The 15,773-nt window shown below is 39.8% G+C and overlaps 2 protein-coding genes across 7 annotated transcripts in view; both read right to left on the bottom strand.

The window, feature by feature from the left end:
- The window catches only part of CCNDBP1 (cyclin D1 binding protein 1), a 20,126-nt gene extending 11,038 nt beyond the window's left edge, over positions 1 to 9,088 (bottom strand). The window contains exons 1-11 of one of the 2 annotated variants that reach the window (XM_019645059.1): positions 8,878 to 9,086; positions 8,655 to 8,714; positions 8,262 to 8,347; positions 5,698 to 5,779; positions 4,842 to 4,938; positions 4,594 to 4,667; positions 3,927 to 4,003; positions 3,319 to 3,587; positions 2,205 to 2,265; positions 897 to 943; positions 232 to 665 (exon numbers count right to left, since the gene is read on the bottom strand). In XM_019645059.1, the coding sequence (XP_019500604.1) occupies positions 551 to 665; positions 897 to 943; positions 2,205 to 2,265; positions 3,319 to 3,587; positions 3,927 to 4,003; positions 4,594 to 4,667; positions 4,842 to 4,938; positions 5,698 to 5,779; positions 8,262 to 8,347; positions 8,655 to 8,714; positions 8,878 to 8,986 (1,077 nt within the window). In that variant the 5' untranslated portion in view covers positions 8,987 to 9,086 and the 3' untranslated portion in view covers positions 232 to 550. Of the gene's footprint in view, positions 1 to 231; positions 666 to 896; positions 944 to 2,204; positions 2,266 to 3,318; positions 3,588 to 3,926; positions 4,004 to 4,593; positions 4,668 to 4,841; positions 4,939 to 5,697; positions 5,780 to 8,261; positions 8,348 to 8,654; positions 8,715 to 8,877 lie in introns of those variants that run through there. The other variant, XM_019645060.1, reaches the window with a different exon arrangement.
- A 133-nt stretch (positions 9,089 to 9,221) lies between these two features.
- Positions 9,222 to 15,773, bottom strand: part of TMEM62 (transmembrane protein 62) — a 31,697-nt gene continuing 25,145 nt past the window's right edge. For 3 of the 5 annotated variants that reach the window (XM_019645068.1, XM_019645070.1, XM_019645072.1), the window contains 3 exons: positions 15,237 to 15,341; positions 12,623 to 12,741; positions 9,222 to 10,053 (listed from right to left, as the gene is read on the bottom strand). In XM_019645068.1, the coding sequence (XP_019500613.1) occupies positions 9,727 to 10,053; positions 12,623 to 12,741; positions 15,237 to 15,341 (551 nt within the window). In that variant the 3' untranslated portion in view covers positions 9,222 to 9,726. The remainder of the gene's footprint in view (positions 10,054 to 12,622; positions 12,742 to 15,236; positions 15,342 to 15,773) is intronic. The other 2 variants (XM_019645069.1, XM_019645071.1) reach the window with 1 other exon arrangement.

Raw genomic sequence — 15,773 nt, 5'->3', positions numbered from 1 at the left:
AGGACTTAATGATAAGAATAATTATATAACATTTTCAAGTACTAAAAGGGACTTTAGAGTCATCTTCTCTAAATAAAGTCAAGTGTTTGGTTCTAAATATACTTCTGATCAGAATCAGATGTTTAGATCTGATTCTAAAACCCAAATGAAAGCAATGTTTTACTCTTTCTGATAGAAACTTTTCTCATTTAACCACTGGCAGGTTAGCATTTTATTGAGACTATCAACATCTTTAACAAAGAAACAACACACTTTATTGAAATTAGGGAATAAGGCAGCTTCCCCAGGAATCTCTGAGAGGTGATTCAGGAACACAAACTCACGCTATTATCTTTTGTATCTAGCACAGAAAAATATATCATACTCATATGGTTTATAAATAATTGCAAGTCTGGCTTAGCCAACAATCTTTAGTAATAATGTCTCTTGATAAGTATCAACAGGAACACCTTTTCAATCCAAAAAGCATTCTAGCCCCATTTTAAAAGCAGATATCAGAGCCTTGCTGTTAACAGTAGGAAAGGGAGAGAAGACAAATGAGCCTGAAAACTCATAACTCAAGTTGATTCTGAGTGAGTTCCTTGATTCTGTTCATGCAGTGATCAGTGGCATTGATGAGTAAGGGGATCAAACTATCTTCTGGCTGTGGGGTCACATGACTCGCTCTGCAAATGGAATAGGGAAAAAAGGGAAGTCAATTTTATTAGACTGTCAAGGGAAAACCTATCCTCAATAGGGAGTACCGAGGAAACTATCACAAGAAAAAGCAAGTTTCTTTGCAGAAAATCAGCTGCTCCAAAGCTGAAAGAAAACACCTCAATGGGGGGTTGGGAGTTGAGAATGACTGGATAGGTTTATTCTTAAAAAGCTATTTGGGAAGAAGCCCTCATACTCACTTTGTAATTTCAAGTGCCTTCTTTAAAACGGACACAAGTTTTGCAGACTAGAAAAGAAACAGAGAAGTTTTATTTTTATGGTAAGGGCTCATGCTGATTATGGGTTCTTTTCTTTTAGCAAAATTTTATTAATACTGTTGCTATAACACTTTTATAAGTTTTAAAAAATATTTTTAAATTAAGAAAAAAACAGCAAAAGGAAGAATATAACCTGAATTTGTCTCCATCACTCATAGCTCAGAATGTATAGAATAAACGACTGTTTCTCTTCTATGTACAGCATTTTAAGAACACTAATGACAATACAATATGAGGATGTATGTATGCCACCAATATATAGTACATATTTAAAATTTTTATTTGGGGTAATTGACAAAGCATATTGCCAAAGATGTTTATTTCTTAGAAAGTCAATTTTTTAAAAGTGAATACAAATAAAAAAAGTTAATGCCCAAAAGGATTCTATTCTACTTCAAGGTGTTTGCACATTACGAAGACAGATTTAATGAATCTAATTTCCACTATCTAATTTATCAAATATTATTAGGATTGAAGCATCTGATTGTAGAATACAAGCCATTTGGTGGTTTTACTTCTCTTTTCAATAACATTAGAGATAAGAATTTGAGTTTATAGTTCTTTTTTTTTAGCTGAGCCATCCTGCCACCTGTTGGCAGCTCAACGGCTGCTCAGCTCGGGCTGGGACTCGAACCGCTGTTGCTCAGAGCTCAAACTCTTGAGCGAGCTCTTAACCAACTGAGCCACTCAGACAGCCCCAAGAATTTGAGTTTATAAAAATAAGAGATTAGAACTCTCTGTAGCACAAGACCCAGGACTTGAAAGAATACAATAAAATCAGATTTTTATAAAGAACTTGACCCTCTATGGTTAAATCACCCAATGTGTTTATTTTAGAACAGAGTATGTTTCTGAAACATTTATTTTTGTCTACAGTAGGAATTAGAAACGTGTGTGACTTCAGGTTGAGAGGATCTGAAAGCACTGCAGTAATTAAGGCTTTCTTTTCAAAGCAGCATTTTCTAAGGTCTTTGGTTTTTTTCTAAATGATTACCCAAGTGGTTATGGAAGAGTACTATCAGAGCTCATCACTATAATAATTCAACTTCAGCAAATATTCATCAAGCAAAAACACATGTAAGAACTGTGACATTACTGTTGTACTTCCATCCAAGTGTAACAAATAAATATATTCCCGATAGCTTAAATATAGCTTAAAGCAAATACTTTAGTATTTAGTAGAGAATTAGTAAAATTCTACCCATTAGGTCTACCAATGTAGGTACTTACATTGATTCGCACAGTCAGGTGGCACATAGGTGGATATATGCTCAGAACCAAGTCATCCACACTATGGACAGAAAGCAAAAATAACCATTAACAAAAAAAGAAACAAAGCTCAGCTAGGTGGTTTCCAGTACACAGCTAAGGATGCAACTAGTAAGAAAATGACTGTCCCAGAAATGCCTATCAGTTCCTTAAATTGGGCAACCAATAAAGAATCAATTCAACAGTATTTACTCAACACATACATACCCCATTTTCACTAGGAAGCTGGGGGTGGGGGATCACTTGGATTGTAGCATGGGATATAATTAATTCAGTTAAAAATGTGAGGAACTGAAACCATCAGTTTACTAACTAATACAGGTGGGGTTCATCCACAGAATGCCACTAAAGTGAGCACCTCTTTAAACCTCTTTAACCAAGTGATCAAACTTAGTACCACCAATAATGGGACAAACTAACATCATGCGCCTCCCCAAAATGACGTAATGAGAAGCACAAAACGTTTAACTGATATTCTTGCCAAATAATGTTTAACCTGAATATAATCTATAATCAGGAGAAAACAATTGTATGAATCCAGATTGTTGGATATTCTATAAGACAAGTGACCTGATTCTTTAAAAATGTCAATGACAAAGAAGACTAAAAAGGACAAGTACTGCTCCTAGTTGCAAGAAACTAAAGAGATGACAACCAAATGCAGTGACACCCTGACGGAGCCCTGAATTTAAAATAAAATCTATGAGATATTTTAGAGACAACTGGGGAAATCTGAATACTAGATGATATTATATTCAATGTTAAATTTCTTGGATATAATAACAAGAAGTATTTAGGGATAAAATGTCATTATGCCTGCAACTTACATTCAAATGGTTGAGGGGAAAAAAATGGCACAAGTATCTATAGAGAAATAAAACAATATAGAAAAGAATGTGAACAATAAGTGCATCTAGATGAAGAATGTGTGGGTGTTTGCTGTAATACTTTTTCACCTGTCCTGTAGGTTTGAAAATTTTCAAAATAAAAAACTGGGGAAAAAACCTTGGGGTGACAGCCCAAGCTGAGATCAGAATGCTGCTTCCCAAATGTTTCAAGAGGGGCTCACACTTACCTAGGACTGATCTCATCAGAAATATCCACAATGTCATCCAGCTGGGCCACCTGATCCTTCTTCCCATTCTGTGCCACTGAGATCTGGATTTCCTTCAGGCAGGCTTTGGATGTTCTCACCAGCGCAAGGCACGGGATTATGAGCGCTTGATCTTCCTCTGACCAATATAAGTCCTGATTATTTGGATACCCCAGCACATCACTGTGATTGTCAGAGTTGTCCTCAATGTCATTCAAAAGCCCATGGTAAGGGTCACATTCTTCGACAGCCTAAGACATATGATGATTTATGTGAATGCCAAGTAATCAAAGGTGGCTATTGTACTTTCAGCATCATGTCTGAGTTGTCCCAAAACCTCAGCCAGCTACTTCACTAATGGCTACAGAGTTGAATCACTTCATCAACCCTTTTGCTCTCCTAGTCCAGCAATGGAACAGAGGGGAATGATACTAAATCACACGCTGGCATGGGGTGGGAGGCGGGAGACAGGAGTGAGGATAGGATCTATTTGGTCAATGCTCAGGACATCTCCTCTCTTTATAACCAGTTCTCATCAACTGGTCACAGAGTTGCCTTCCAAAGACCACCAAAAACAGAGATCCCCTCACCTGCTCCATTTCCTCATGTGCATCCTTCACTAAATCCATGCTCTTTGTCAGCATTAAAAGAGCTGCAGCTTTGTTATCTGTGAAAAATCAGAAGCACTACAATTAGAGGAGAAACCCAACAATTCTCTTAAGTCTGCAAAGGGCAACCAATAGTGTTCCCATTTGAAGGGAGTGCCAGGGACAGTCAATAAAGGGGCGGTTTAAAGTAAAATTCAGACATATATCTTTTGGGTATCCAGACAGGGGGCTAAAAAGCTTTTCATCATTCACAAGAAGAAGTAAAATGGTTGGTCATATGGCGTTTCTCATCATGGTCATCTTGGACAACTACTGCTTTTGCCCTAGCTGGCTCTACCTCATAGCTGCTTCAGTGTGTCCCATAATGCTGCTCCTGGGGAAGGACCAGGAGAACAAACCACATTTGTTCAACAAAAGACAGAGGGGAGAGGGGAGTTAGAATTTAGAAGTATGAGAACTAAAAAGTCTAGCAGAAAGTATTAATACTTATCTTTTGATGTTGGTAATAAACCATATATAGTCCACTAAATTCTTCTTATAAGTTAAAATATGTATATGCATGGTACAAAATTATGTGTAAGAATCTAGTATAAGGGGTCTGTCTGCTTTGGCCAGCAGAATCAGTGGCCCACTTCCCACTCTTACCCACCTCTTGGTATCCGAGGCACCTGCCTGCACGCAACCCAGACACTGTTATAGGAAATCAGGTCATTGTTCTCGGGCCTAAAAAAAGGAATCAATAAGGATATATTAATAATCTAGGTTCCTGTCTCCTAAAAAGATCCTTCTTGCTGGTCATTATTCTCAGTTACTAGTAACTTTGCTGTTGAAATGAAGCTTTTCCCTCCCTGAAGCAAGCAACCCCATTAACTGAGAACCCAACTGTGGCATCACTACCTCTGAGCTGGAGTGATGCAAAGCACTTCCACAAGCTGAGCCATGCCATCGACGATGTCCACAGTGGCGCTCCGAACCAGCTTTCTCAGGGTGATTCCTGTAGCCAAACCCAAAGACTAAGCAGCCTGGTCTTCTTTCCAGAAGGCACCAGCTGCTTCCCTGAGAATCTAAGCACTACAGAACTTGAGGCACTATGCACCCACATGCTTTAACTGGAGCGCCAACACAAAATGCAGGTCTGACTTATATCCCCATGTCATTTTCTTGCTCCTCCCACCATTCCTGAGTGGTGTTCTCCAAAAGAGATCTGGAACAAAATCTTTTCATGAGAGCATGTATTCATCAAGGACAGTGGTCCCTTGACACTTGTGCATAAAACACAAAGATTAAACCATTTGTGAATAACCCTGAAGATCCATGAGACATGTATTCATTTATAATTTTGGCATGATTATAATCAAGACATGGCTCTACAGGCAGGGCTGGAGGCCACTTAACCTCTAAGGGAGCTGAGAAACACGGTGTGATGTAATATGGGTGGAGGTGACTGGGGATGGCCTGGGTATTGGCTGAGACCCAGCCAGCATCTGTGGTGGTTAAAATTGGTTAGAGAGGGAAGAGCCAGTAAGAATTAAAACCTTAGAGTCAGGCAAGGCAGGGGATATGGGAACACAGCATCTACATCTAAAGGCTTACTGATGGAAGTTACTTACATTATAAAACTATCTGCATTTTATGGGAGAAGTTAACTCACATGCTAAAACTGAGGAAAAGGTAAAAGTCTCCAGACATAAGCTGTCATGTTAGCAAAGATCTACCCTATAAACTAAACATTTAGGTGTACATAGTGACTTACCCTGATCCTTGGGAAGTGAGTAATATATTGCAATAACTGCCTTGATGGCAGCACGGACCTGTTCACAGAACCTCTGGGTTTCCTATGAGGTGATAGACCAATTTCAGAATGAAAAAAAAAAATGGATTAGTTGTGGTCAACCCTTCTACTGTGGAAGAGAGACAGAAGAGAGCAGACATCTGTACAGCATCATCAAACACTTTCTGAAGTCCTATTTGAGTTAGGCCTTGTGTTACTCTCATAACAGAGAAAAATGAGCTGGACACTGGGTACTGGGCTGATAACTCAATAAAACATTAAGCAGCTGTAAAAACTTATTCTTGATATCTGCTGTCAAATATTCGCCATATCTTAGACCAGGAGTTGGCAAACTGTGGCCCACGGGCCAAACAGATACACTGCCAATTTTTGTAAACAGTGTTACTGGGACAGCCATGCTCTTTCTTTTACATATTATCTACAATTGTGTTTGTACTACAGGGGCAGAGTTGAGTAGTTGGCCTGAAAAGCCTAAAATATTTATTATCTGGCCCTTTACAGAAAAAGTTTGCCAATCTTATTTCAGACCATTAACCAGGTGTCTGTCTCTCTAACAGGATCACAATATACCTAAAGATAATTAGTATGGACTCTACAAAGCTCGATGTTGACTATTTTCCCTCTAAGCAGTCACTGGCTTTCTCTTATCTTCCTTGTCCTGACTTGGCTGCTAAATTCTAAGCCAGTGTAAAATGTGGTCTACAGATTGGTGCCAGTCCATAAAATGTTTGTTAATGGTCTGGGATGGATAAGTTCAGTGATTGAGAGTCTTGAGAGACTGTTATGGTAATTTGACATTGCTTCAAAAACCAAACATATAATTTTATAAAAATACCACTCCATGTGGAACTGGAATTAAAATAAACAAAACCATTCATCAGTAAGACTAACGTGCTGAGATTCTAAGAAAGCAATTGTGATTCAAATATATATAATTCAATAAAACCAAATTCTAAGTTTTCATCTGAGTGAAACCACTGACCAGAACATGTACAGAAAAATAGTTCTATACTGCCTCCTCATGGTATCTTACTAGCTGTAAATTTTAGGAGCAAGTCCTAAGTGTATCTGAAAGAAAAGAGTTGGCGGATAAGAAAAATAAGATAATATTACTGTTCCCTTTGAAAAGAATATTGACTTTCTCCCGCAAAGTTTTCAAGTGCTCCTATACAATTCATCTCTTACTTCCTCATCACAGATCTCTGAGTTATGTAGGGGGAGACAGTTTATCATTGTAGGTGCAGCAAAAGATATTTTTCCATTTCAAAATATCTGGATATATAGACTGAAAAGGAAAATGAAACTATTGACTATGAAAATCAAATAAAGCAATGAATATGCCATTTTTAAATAAACTTATTCCAAATTAAGTATACTCACTCTAGAAAAACGGGGCATAGGGCATACCTGGTCACAGTCAACATGTTTACTTTCATTAGTTTTATAATAAAGGGTTATTAAAAATGTATATTCTTTGTTCTAGCAATTCCACTCCCTGAAATTCTTTTTACTAATATACACACATACTCAAGGATTGTATTATATTAGGCAATTTACCACAGCACTGTTTATAATAGCTACAAGGTGGAAACAGCTTAAATGTCCATGTAGAGTATTGGTTAAATAAATCACGGTCACATGCATTCTACCGAATACCATGCAGCCATTACAAAGAAGTGAATTTTATAATGTGTTGCTGAGAAGCAATTTGCAAGTTATATTGTTACTTTTTTTCAAAAACAAGGTCCAGAAACGTGTTTATGGTGTCCTATCATTTGTGTAAAAAGAAGCAGGCATATACACATAAAAGTGCATACACTTAGGATCTGAATAATTCAAAAGTAACTGAGGAGGGGAGACAAATTTTTTAGCATACTTAACTTTGACATCTTTTGAATTTTATACTGTATAATTGTTACTGATTAAATATAAAAAATAATTCAATGTAAAAAGGGTATTATGCAGTATAACAAAAAAGGTGGGGCCGGCCGAGTGGCTCAGTTGGTTAAGAGTTAGCTCAAGAGTTTGAGCTCTGAGCAACAGCAGTTCGAGACCCAGCTGAGCTGAGCTGAGCTGCAGCTGAACTGCCAACAGATGGCAGGATGGCTCAGCTAAAAAAAAAAAAAAAAACCCATGACGACAACGTTTTACAGAAAAGTGACCCCAGTTTAAATCTTAATTCCATTGCTTATTACCTTAACCTGAGCTTGTGAGCCCACTTACTCATCTGTCAGATGGGGATCATATATGTGAAAACTGCAAGTGCTTAAAAAAATAGAAAGGAAATAACCAGGTTGAACTTCCAAATGAACCCATACTATTTAGATGACCTGCCTACGCCACGCCAAGTACTGCCCTTGGCAATGCAGTCTTCACGACAATCCTGTGGGGTGAGACCTGCAGTCTTATTTATGACAGAAGAGAAGACTAAATCCCCTGGCTGGAGTGTGAAAGGTGGAAAGAAAATGAGAGGATTCCTGAGGAATAACAAGGCAGCACAAGGATTCCAGGAAAGTAAAGCCCACCTGTGAGGACGGCAGTGGCAGTGGAAGTCTAGAGAAGACTTCTGTCAGGGTTGTGGCTTCCCTTGACACTTTCACAGCTGCCTCATCTGGAGGAGGGGTGACACAGGAGGAGGCAGGAGCCAATGTTAGTGCCAAGAGGATAAGGCTGCAGCTGCTGCATCGACTTGAAAGATAACGCGCGTTGTCTCTACACCCTTATACGTAGGGAGAACACCTCCAAAAAATCAATGTTTTATATTTCAACCTTTGAGGTGCTGAGGGTATATGGTGAGGTATCCCCGCAGAGAGGATGCGGCGGAGGTGGGGGTGGGAGTGGGGACTGGAAACGAGAGGGAAAGGGGTTGGGACGCTGGGAGAAGACAGATGGGAGTCCCTAACAGGAGAGGCACTCACTGAGACTTCTCCAAAACGTCTTCCGATTGAACTCCTTGGTGGTCTCCCGGGCTTCGCCGACTGGGTGTGTGTGGCATGTGGGCCGCGAGGCAAAAGAAACGCAGAGGTTAGGGGAGTCACCTCCGGCCCCCACCTCCTCCGCCCGGGCCCCTGCCCCACAGCCTGCCCTCTTCCCGATCCAAGGCAGCCCCTGCGATCGCCCTTCCCAACTTCGTCAGCTCACCCCGCACTCCAGGCAAGAGCAACCGCAGCTCCCCGGCTAAAAGCCGGAGCTGCTCCAAAGGCGGAGTCAGGGTGGAGACCGCGGCCGCAGGTGCACCTGCGCTCGCCATCTCGGCAGATCGCCTGTGGCCTGCAGACAAAGGCCGCTACAGCAGCTGCCAGGGGCACAGCAGCAGTTGCTGCACTTCCGGGTGATACAGCCCTGGGTTAGTTTCCGGCAACAACCCGCCCCGCCCCAGAGGCCCGGCTACGCCCCCTCCTTCCCCAGAGGCGGGCACCCTCCCCCGACCCCGCCCTCCTCCCCGGGGCACGAGGCCCTGCCGCACACGCAAGGTCCAGTCCGAATTATTTCTTATTCATCATTCATTTATTTGATTGGTTGAAAACACCCCCGACTAAGGAAGCAGAAAAAAGGGACTGGGAGCTAATAGCTCAAGGGTAGTCAGGGTCAGGCTCAAGTTCACACTGGTTCCCTCTCCCTAAAGTGGCATCTTTGACAGCTACCGAGTGCTCAACACTGTGCTAGGTACTTTACATGAGGTAATCCTAAAAACACTGGGCCTCAGATGTGCCCATACATATATATCCAGGCCGTCCTGTAGATCTAGATATCGGGCTTTCTCTTCACAAAAGTAAATCAACCCATTGCTTTCTTGAGGAAGAAATGAATCATGACATTATTTAGAGACTTTTCTGCAGTCCATTCTGCAGGAATCAATAGTGTAATTCCCCCCAACTCCCACCTGTCCAAGGAGCAGCAGCTACCTGAAGCTTGCCCACCAATACTGGCTTTCCACCTGCTGCTGGGGCAAAGGCCTGGGCTACAGAGGTGGACGGTGAGACATGGCCTTCAGGAGCTCAGGTGGCTTTTTAACTGCACTGTGAAGGCTCCAAGCTTGTTGGAATTCTGTGTCCACACATAATAAATAAGAAGAGGTGTGAGCAATGTCAACCAGGTCCTTAAAGGGGAGAAGAAAAAAGCTAGAGTGCCAAATGTCCTATGAAGAAAGAAGCAGGAATAAACCTGCCAGAGGTACAGCAGTAACATAAGAAGGTAAACAGGTATAATTTTCAAGCGTTTTCCTTGACGGAGATGAGACCTGAAGTTGTGACCAAAGCACCGCTGCAGCAAGCTCCAACACAGGTAAGCCATCAAGGGGATGTTAAAAAACACCAACTGTAAAGAGGAGCAGAACAGAACCATTAGCTTACCAGCAAGTTCTCAGAGGGATTGGGGAAGGGTCAGATACATTATTGGTAGCTCCTAAGAATATGTTGCTTTCCCTCTTGAGGGTTAACTCGGATTCTGATTCTTTATGCTTTGATTACACTTGGTTATAACACTAAAAACAGTTGACTTGTAGTTAGTTCTGTATCTGCCTGTATCCTTTTGTTCATCGTAAAGGCCCTTGATAAGGTGGAAATGAATTGATGTGTATATACACACACACACATATATTTTTCTTTTTCGGCAGAGGGGGGACTTGAGTATCAATATTTTTTTCTTTGTATTTTTATTTGAAGCAGTATGATGAGTACTAGAATACAGATTAGAAGATTTAAGTTATAATCCAAGTTTAGCTGCTGTATCATTCACTCATCACCCATTATGTGGTAGGCACTGCTATGCGCTGGGCTTGGGACACACTGGTGAACAAGTCAGAAAAGATGCATCATAGAGTTTACAGTCTAACAGAGAGAAGAAAGACCAAAAATAATAATAATAAATAAGTAATACAAAAATTAAAAAACAGAAAAGATAATTACAGACTGTGAGAAATTGGATGAAGGAAATGACTGGGTCATGAGAAGGCAACTGGGAAATGGGCTCTCTGAGGCCTGAAGGACAGGAATGAGTCAGTAGAAAGAAGTGCATTCCAGACAGAAGAATCAAATGAAAAGCCCAGAGGTGGGAGAGGTCTTGGCCTATTTAAGGCCAATGGACCTGGAACATGATGAGCCAAGTGGAAATTGGGACAGTCAGCAGGACCAAGATCATATCACTGTTCTGTTTAAAGGGTTTTAAGCTGAGAAGCAAGCTGATTAAGGTTTTAAATGGACCACAGTGGATACGCTGTGGCAAACTGACGGTAGGGAGGCAAAAACAGCAGTAGGAAGACCAGTTAGGGGGGTCCTGCAGTAACCCAGGCAAGAAATAATTATGATTTAGACTACAGTGGTGGCAACAGGGATGGAGAGAAGTGGTGGGTTCAAAAGATATGTATTGGAGGTAGAGCAAACAAGGTATTACTTGATGATGAACTAGACATAGGGTACAACAGAAGGAGAACTGAAGATACATCCTGAAGAAACTGTGAAGCCATTTATTAAAATTGCAAAAACTAGGAATAGGACTGTGGGCAGAAATTAAAGTTCCTATAAGAGATATACTGTTAAGTTGAGATACCTATTAGATACCTAAGGGAAGATGTGAAATGGTAGTTGGAGATACAGGCACCTGAAGTGCAGAAAAAAAAGGTCAGACCAGAGATATAAATTTGGGAGTCATGAGTCTAGATCAGGGGTCGGCAAACTGCAGCTCGCGAGCCACATGTGGCTCTTTGGGTACGTACATGTGTCTCTGAAGTAAAATTGAAAATGAAAATAAAACTATCATGGTTTCATTTACAAAACTTGTAAAGGATATTATTCACATATGGTGATTTCATTTGTTTTATGGCTCTCGAATAATTTTTAAATTGTTGTGAGGGACAAGATTGGCTCTTCCATCTCAAAAGTTTGTCAACCCTTGGTCTAGATGATACATAAAATCCATTATTACTGTACTACTTATTCAAATATGAATATAAACCTGCCCTTTGGTAAGGCTCAGGCTTTACTTGGTGTAAGATTGCTCCTGAGAGACAGCCTCCATTAACATAATAGAAAACTGAACTGGACCCAGGACACATGTGCATATGAAGTAATGCTATCCAGAGAATGCTCTGGCCTGTGGTCAGTGTTTGCAGAGGTCTTCCCTATTTGTTTATCTCTAATCCTGCTGATCACATTTACTGCCCTGTTATGAGGCTGTGCACTCATTTTGAACAATGTTTTTGGATCTCTTCTAAAACTTCAGATCATCACCTCCAGATTTTGGTCCATTGGTTCCACTAGGTGAGTAAAATAAATATATTGTTAGGTAAATACCTTTCAAAACTATTTATAGAGATTTGCTACAGGTCAGGGTTTTGTTTGTGTGTTTGTTTGTTTTAAAGGGAACTCAATCTAAATGTAAACCTAATATATCAGTGTTTTCCAAAGAAGTGTACTAGTAAGTCATTACTGGAAAGCCCAAGTCTGGTTTTGCCCAGGGCAGCTTTCACTGGAAAGCTGACCCACTTTTTGTGTGTGTTTATTTTTCCTTTCCTCCTTCTGAACTATTTTCCTTCTTCATTATCGTAATCAGTTTTGCCCAGAAGTCTATCATTTATTCTATCGTAAGTGCCTCATTTCATTTTTTGTCAATGAAAAGCACAGTTAAACAAACAACAAAAACCAAAATCTCTTTCACCTCTCATAAACCCTGCCTGCCAAAAATATATTTTAGATGTTTAAAAGACAACAGTGGAAGAAAGAGCTTAGGAAGCACTCAAAAGGCAAACAAAATACCAGTTATTAAAGATTTCCCTGCCAGTAAATTAGGAAACATGATTTATGGTGTTCAATTTGGGATTTGGGATTTAATGCCTATGTGTTATACAATTAGTCCAACAAAGCCTTAAATTGCATTTCTGACTTCTTACCTGGAGAATTCCAACCATAAATGTTACTCCACCTTGTAGGAAATGCCCATCAACAAAGATCCCAAAGGAAAAGCAGCAACCTATTTTGCCCTTAGTAATTTCACCAATAAACCATGGTCCTAAAGAGGCAATGGAGAGGAAAGGAGAAGGTTAAATAACTATGACTCTATGATTTAACTATTACATACATCACAAGATGCATTTACAGGAATAACAAAGAAATATGAGACCAGTCATCTATAAGCATTTTATTTGCATAGCTTTTCTTCTTTGCTAATCTCTATGTTGCATCCAGTATCCTAGCGAACCAGCTATTTGCTCCTCTGCTCCATATTTCTATGGATTATAAAATCACCTGAGTACATGCTGTATCTGGAATAGATATGTAGCTTGTAGATTCCAAAAACATACTGGAGTACATTCACCAATTTTAAGAGATTCTGTTACAATAATAACTTCAATATAATGCATTAACATTTCCTTTAAGAAGCAAAGAGGTATTCCTCAGAAGTTAATTTACCAGATAACTGAGATTTATTCCTTTAAGCTATAAAACTTCAACCACTTTCATCATTCAAAAATGCACTTCTCTTTCTGATTCATATTAACGAATGTATTCTAGCCTTTTCTTCCTGAACCATAAGCATTACTTTGTACATCAACTACATAGTCAGGGTGAACATGTGCAGTTTAATTTGCTTCTTTATTTTAATTTTTCATCTATAACGCCAGAATGACTTCTCTTCTGCCTACTATTATTTACTGCCCCTTCTCAGTATCCAGGTTTCTGGAATTACTATATTGTCAAGAATGATTAAGGGACAGTCAGACTTCCGTTTTCAAAATGCAAATACCATCATTTGCTGGTAAGAGTAGAGCTCAGCTTTAAAAAGCCATACATAATTTTCTCAGATATATATCATGTAAACGCCATTAGATACAAATTAGTCTAAAAAAAGTGTTTTCCTTTCAAGTTTCAATTTTTAAAAGTGGAGCAACTTCTCCTCGCTTAATGTTTTATTTTACAGCCAGGAATCAAATTACTTGCTTTGCCTCCTAGTGTAAGACAAGTGTCTAAAACAGCTTTACCCTATCTTCTGACAAGAAAACTGACCTCCAAAGGGGAATCTGCTATAGCTTGTTATACGTTATTGTAAAGTGTCATATATATTTTTTTATTTAACTACTTTGTGTTCTCTGGTGGGAGTTACTAATGAGCAAAGAAAAGTCCAAAGGTGGAATAAAAGTATGAAACAAAAACTAAGCAACAAATAGCCTAACTGATGTTTAATCACTAAGGTACATTAGTAAAAAGCTTTAAAAAGAGACCCACAGAGACAGCTGAGTGGCTCAATTGGTTAAGAGCTTGCTCAAGAGTGCGAGCTCTGAGCAACAAGGTCGCCTGTTCGATTCCCGGCCAGAGCTGAGCTGCTGCTGAGCTGCCAACAGGTGGCAGGATGGCTCAACTAAAAAATAAATAAATAAATAAATAAATAAATAAATAAATAAATAAAGAGACCTACAGTGCTTTCTGCTTCCATAAGTGGCTAAGTGACTTTGTAAATATTGGGTATAACAATTAATATAACAGTAGAGCTCAGATATGCCTACATGCACTGCTTATCTCAGTTTCTGTCTTTTCTGGGCTGAATTTTTAGGAACCACGCATTAGTAAATTATTCACTGAACTACATACTAAGCACTGTGTTTAGTGCTGAACATAGAGGTGAACAAAACAGACAGGACATCAATGGATATTCTCATGAGGGGAGGGATGATAAACACAGAAGATAATCATAAATTGTGATAAAGTAATGAAGGAAATAAAAAGCACGATGAAACAGAGGATAAAACTTTAAGGTAGTCAAAGAAGGTCGCTCTGAAGAGATGACAATTAAGCTGAACTTGTATCTTCTATTAGATTTCCACACAAATTCTGCAATGGTCTTCTCAGCACCCTTAAGTTAACTAAATGTCCTTTAAACATGTTAGGAAAGAACTTTATTTCCCAAGACCATATCCCAGGAAATGACTTATGAAGGAACCATATGCTGTTTGTTATGCTCTCAAGAGCCTAAATGGGGCCGGCCGAGTGGCGCATTGGTTAAGAACTGGCTTGGGATGCCAGAGACCCCGGTTTGGATCCCACATATGAGGGCCAGTGACACTACCCTCTACAGCTAAGATGCTGAACAACAGCTCGACCTGGAGCTGGGCTGCTGTGAGTCGCAGGCGACGGCGTAGACTGCAGTCCCCTGCTGCAATGGGCTGCCATAAGCTACCATGTGTAGCCGGCAGCCAGTGTGAGTGGCTAGCAGCCGCTGTGAGCGGCCGTCCAGAGGCCGGCTACTGATCTGCCTCTCCCAGGAAGAGTGCAATGATGGTGTCAGCTTGGACCAGTGAAGCAACATCCTCCACAACTAGACTAAAGAACAAAACAACAGCAACTTGTCTGTTCCCCTTCCCCCGATTCCCCAGCGCTGTTCCTCTCTCCCAATTCCCCAATAAAAATCTTAAAAAAAAAAAAAAAGAGCCTAAACGACTCTGTTGTCAACATTCTCAATATATTCTTTGGCTGAATTCTCCACAATCTCAGATTTCTTAATGGACTTACCCAGCACTGTATATAGAGTCAGCAACAATACAGAATAGTAGAAGATATTTATTTTGCTCAAGACTTGAAGGGAAAATGAGGTCAAATTTATAAATCCTGTAGGTCCTAAAGAGAATATATTTGAAAAATGCAGTGAACACATATAAAGTTCAATTTCATTATAGTATTTTCTAGAAGACTTCCATGGCTAGCTACTATATATAGTTAACAAATTGTTTGTTCTATGGTAACTATACAGATGACACTACTTTAAATTCATAGGTTGGCAGGAATTCTGATAAGCTGATTCACTTAGAATTGCAGAGGGTAGGAATTGAATTTCACACAAAACCTGATAATGCATGACTTTTCTCACTTTGTGTGTTACATGCTTGCTATTTATTCCTCTCTCTGCTTCTTTCTTGTTCTAGACTGCTACCTCTCAAAGTATTAATCTACATATCCACCTGTAACAATTATTATTCATTATAATTAAACAAGCTTTAGCCTTAGGGGCAGTTATGCCTTATACTTTAAGCAATGATTCTCTACCTTGGC

Source organism: Hipposideros armiger, unplaced genomic scaffold, assembly GCF_001890085.2.
Source record: "Hipposideros armiger isolate ML-2016 unplaced genomic scaffold, ASM189008v1 scaffold_92, whole genome shotgun sequence".
In the NCBI taxonomy this organism is placed as follows: domain Eukaryota; kingdom Metazoa; phylum Chordata; class Mammalia; order Chiroptera; family Hipposideridae; genus Hipposideros; species Hipposideros armiger.
Note: the sequence above shows the minus strand (reverse complement) of the source record. Positions and strands in the feature narration are given on the sequence as shown.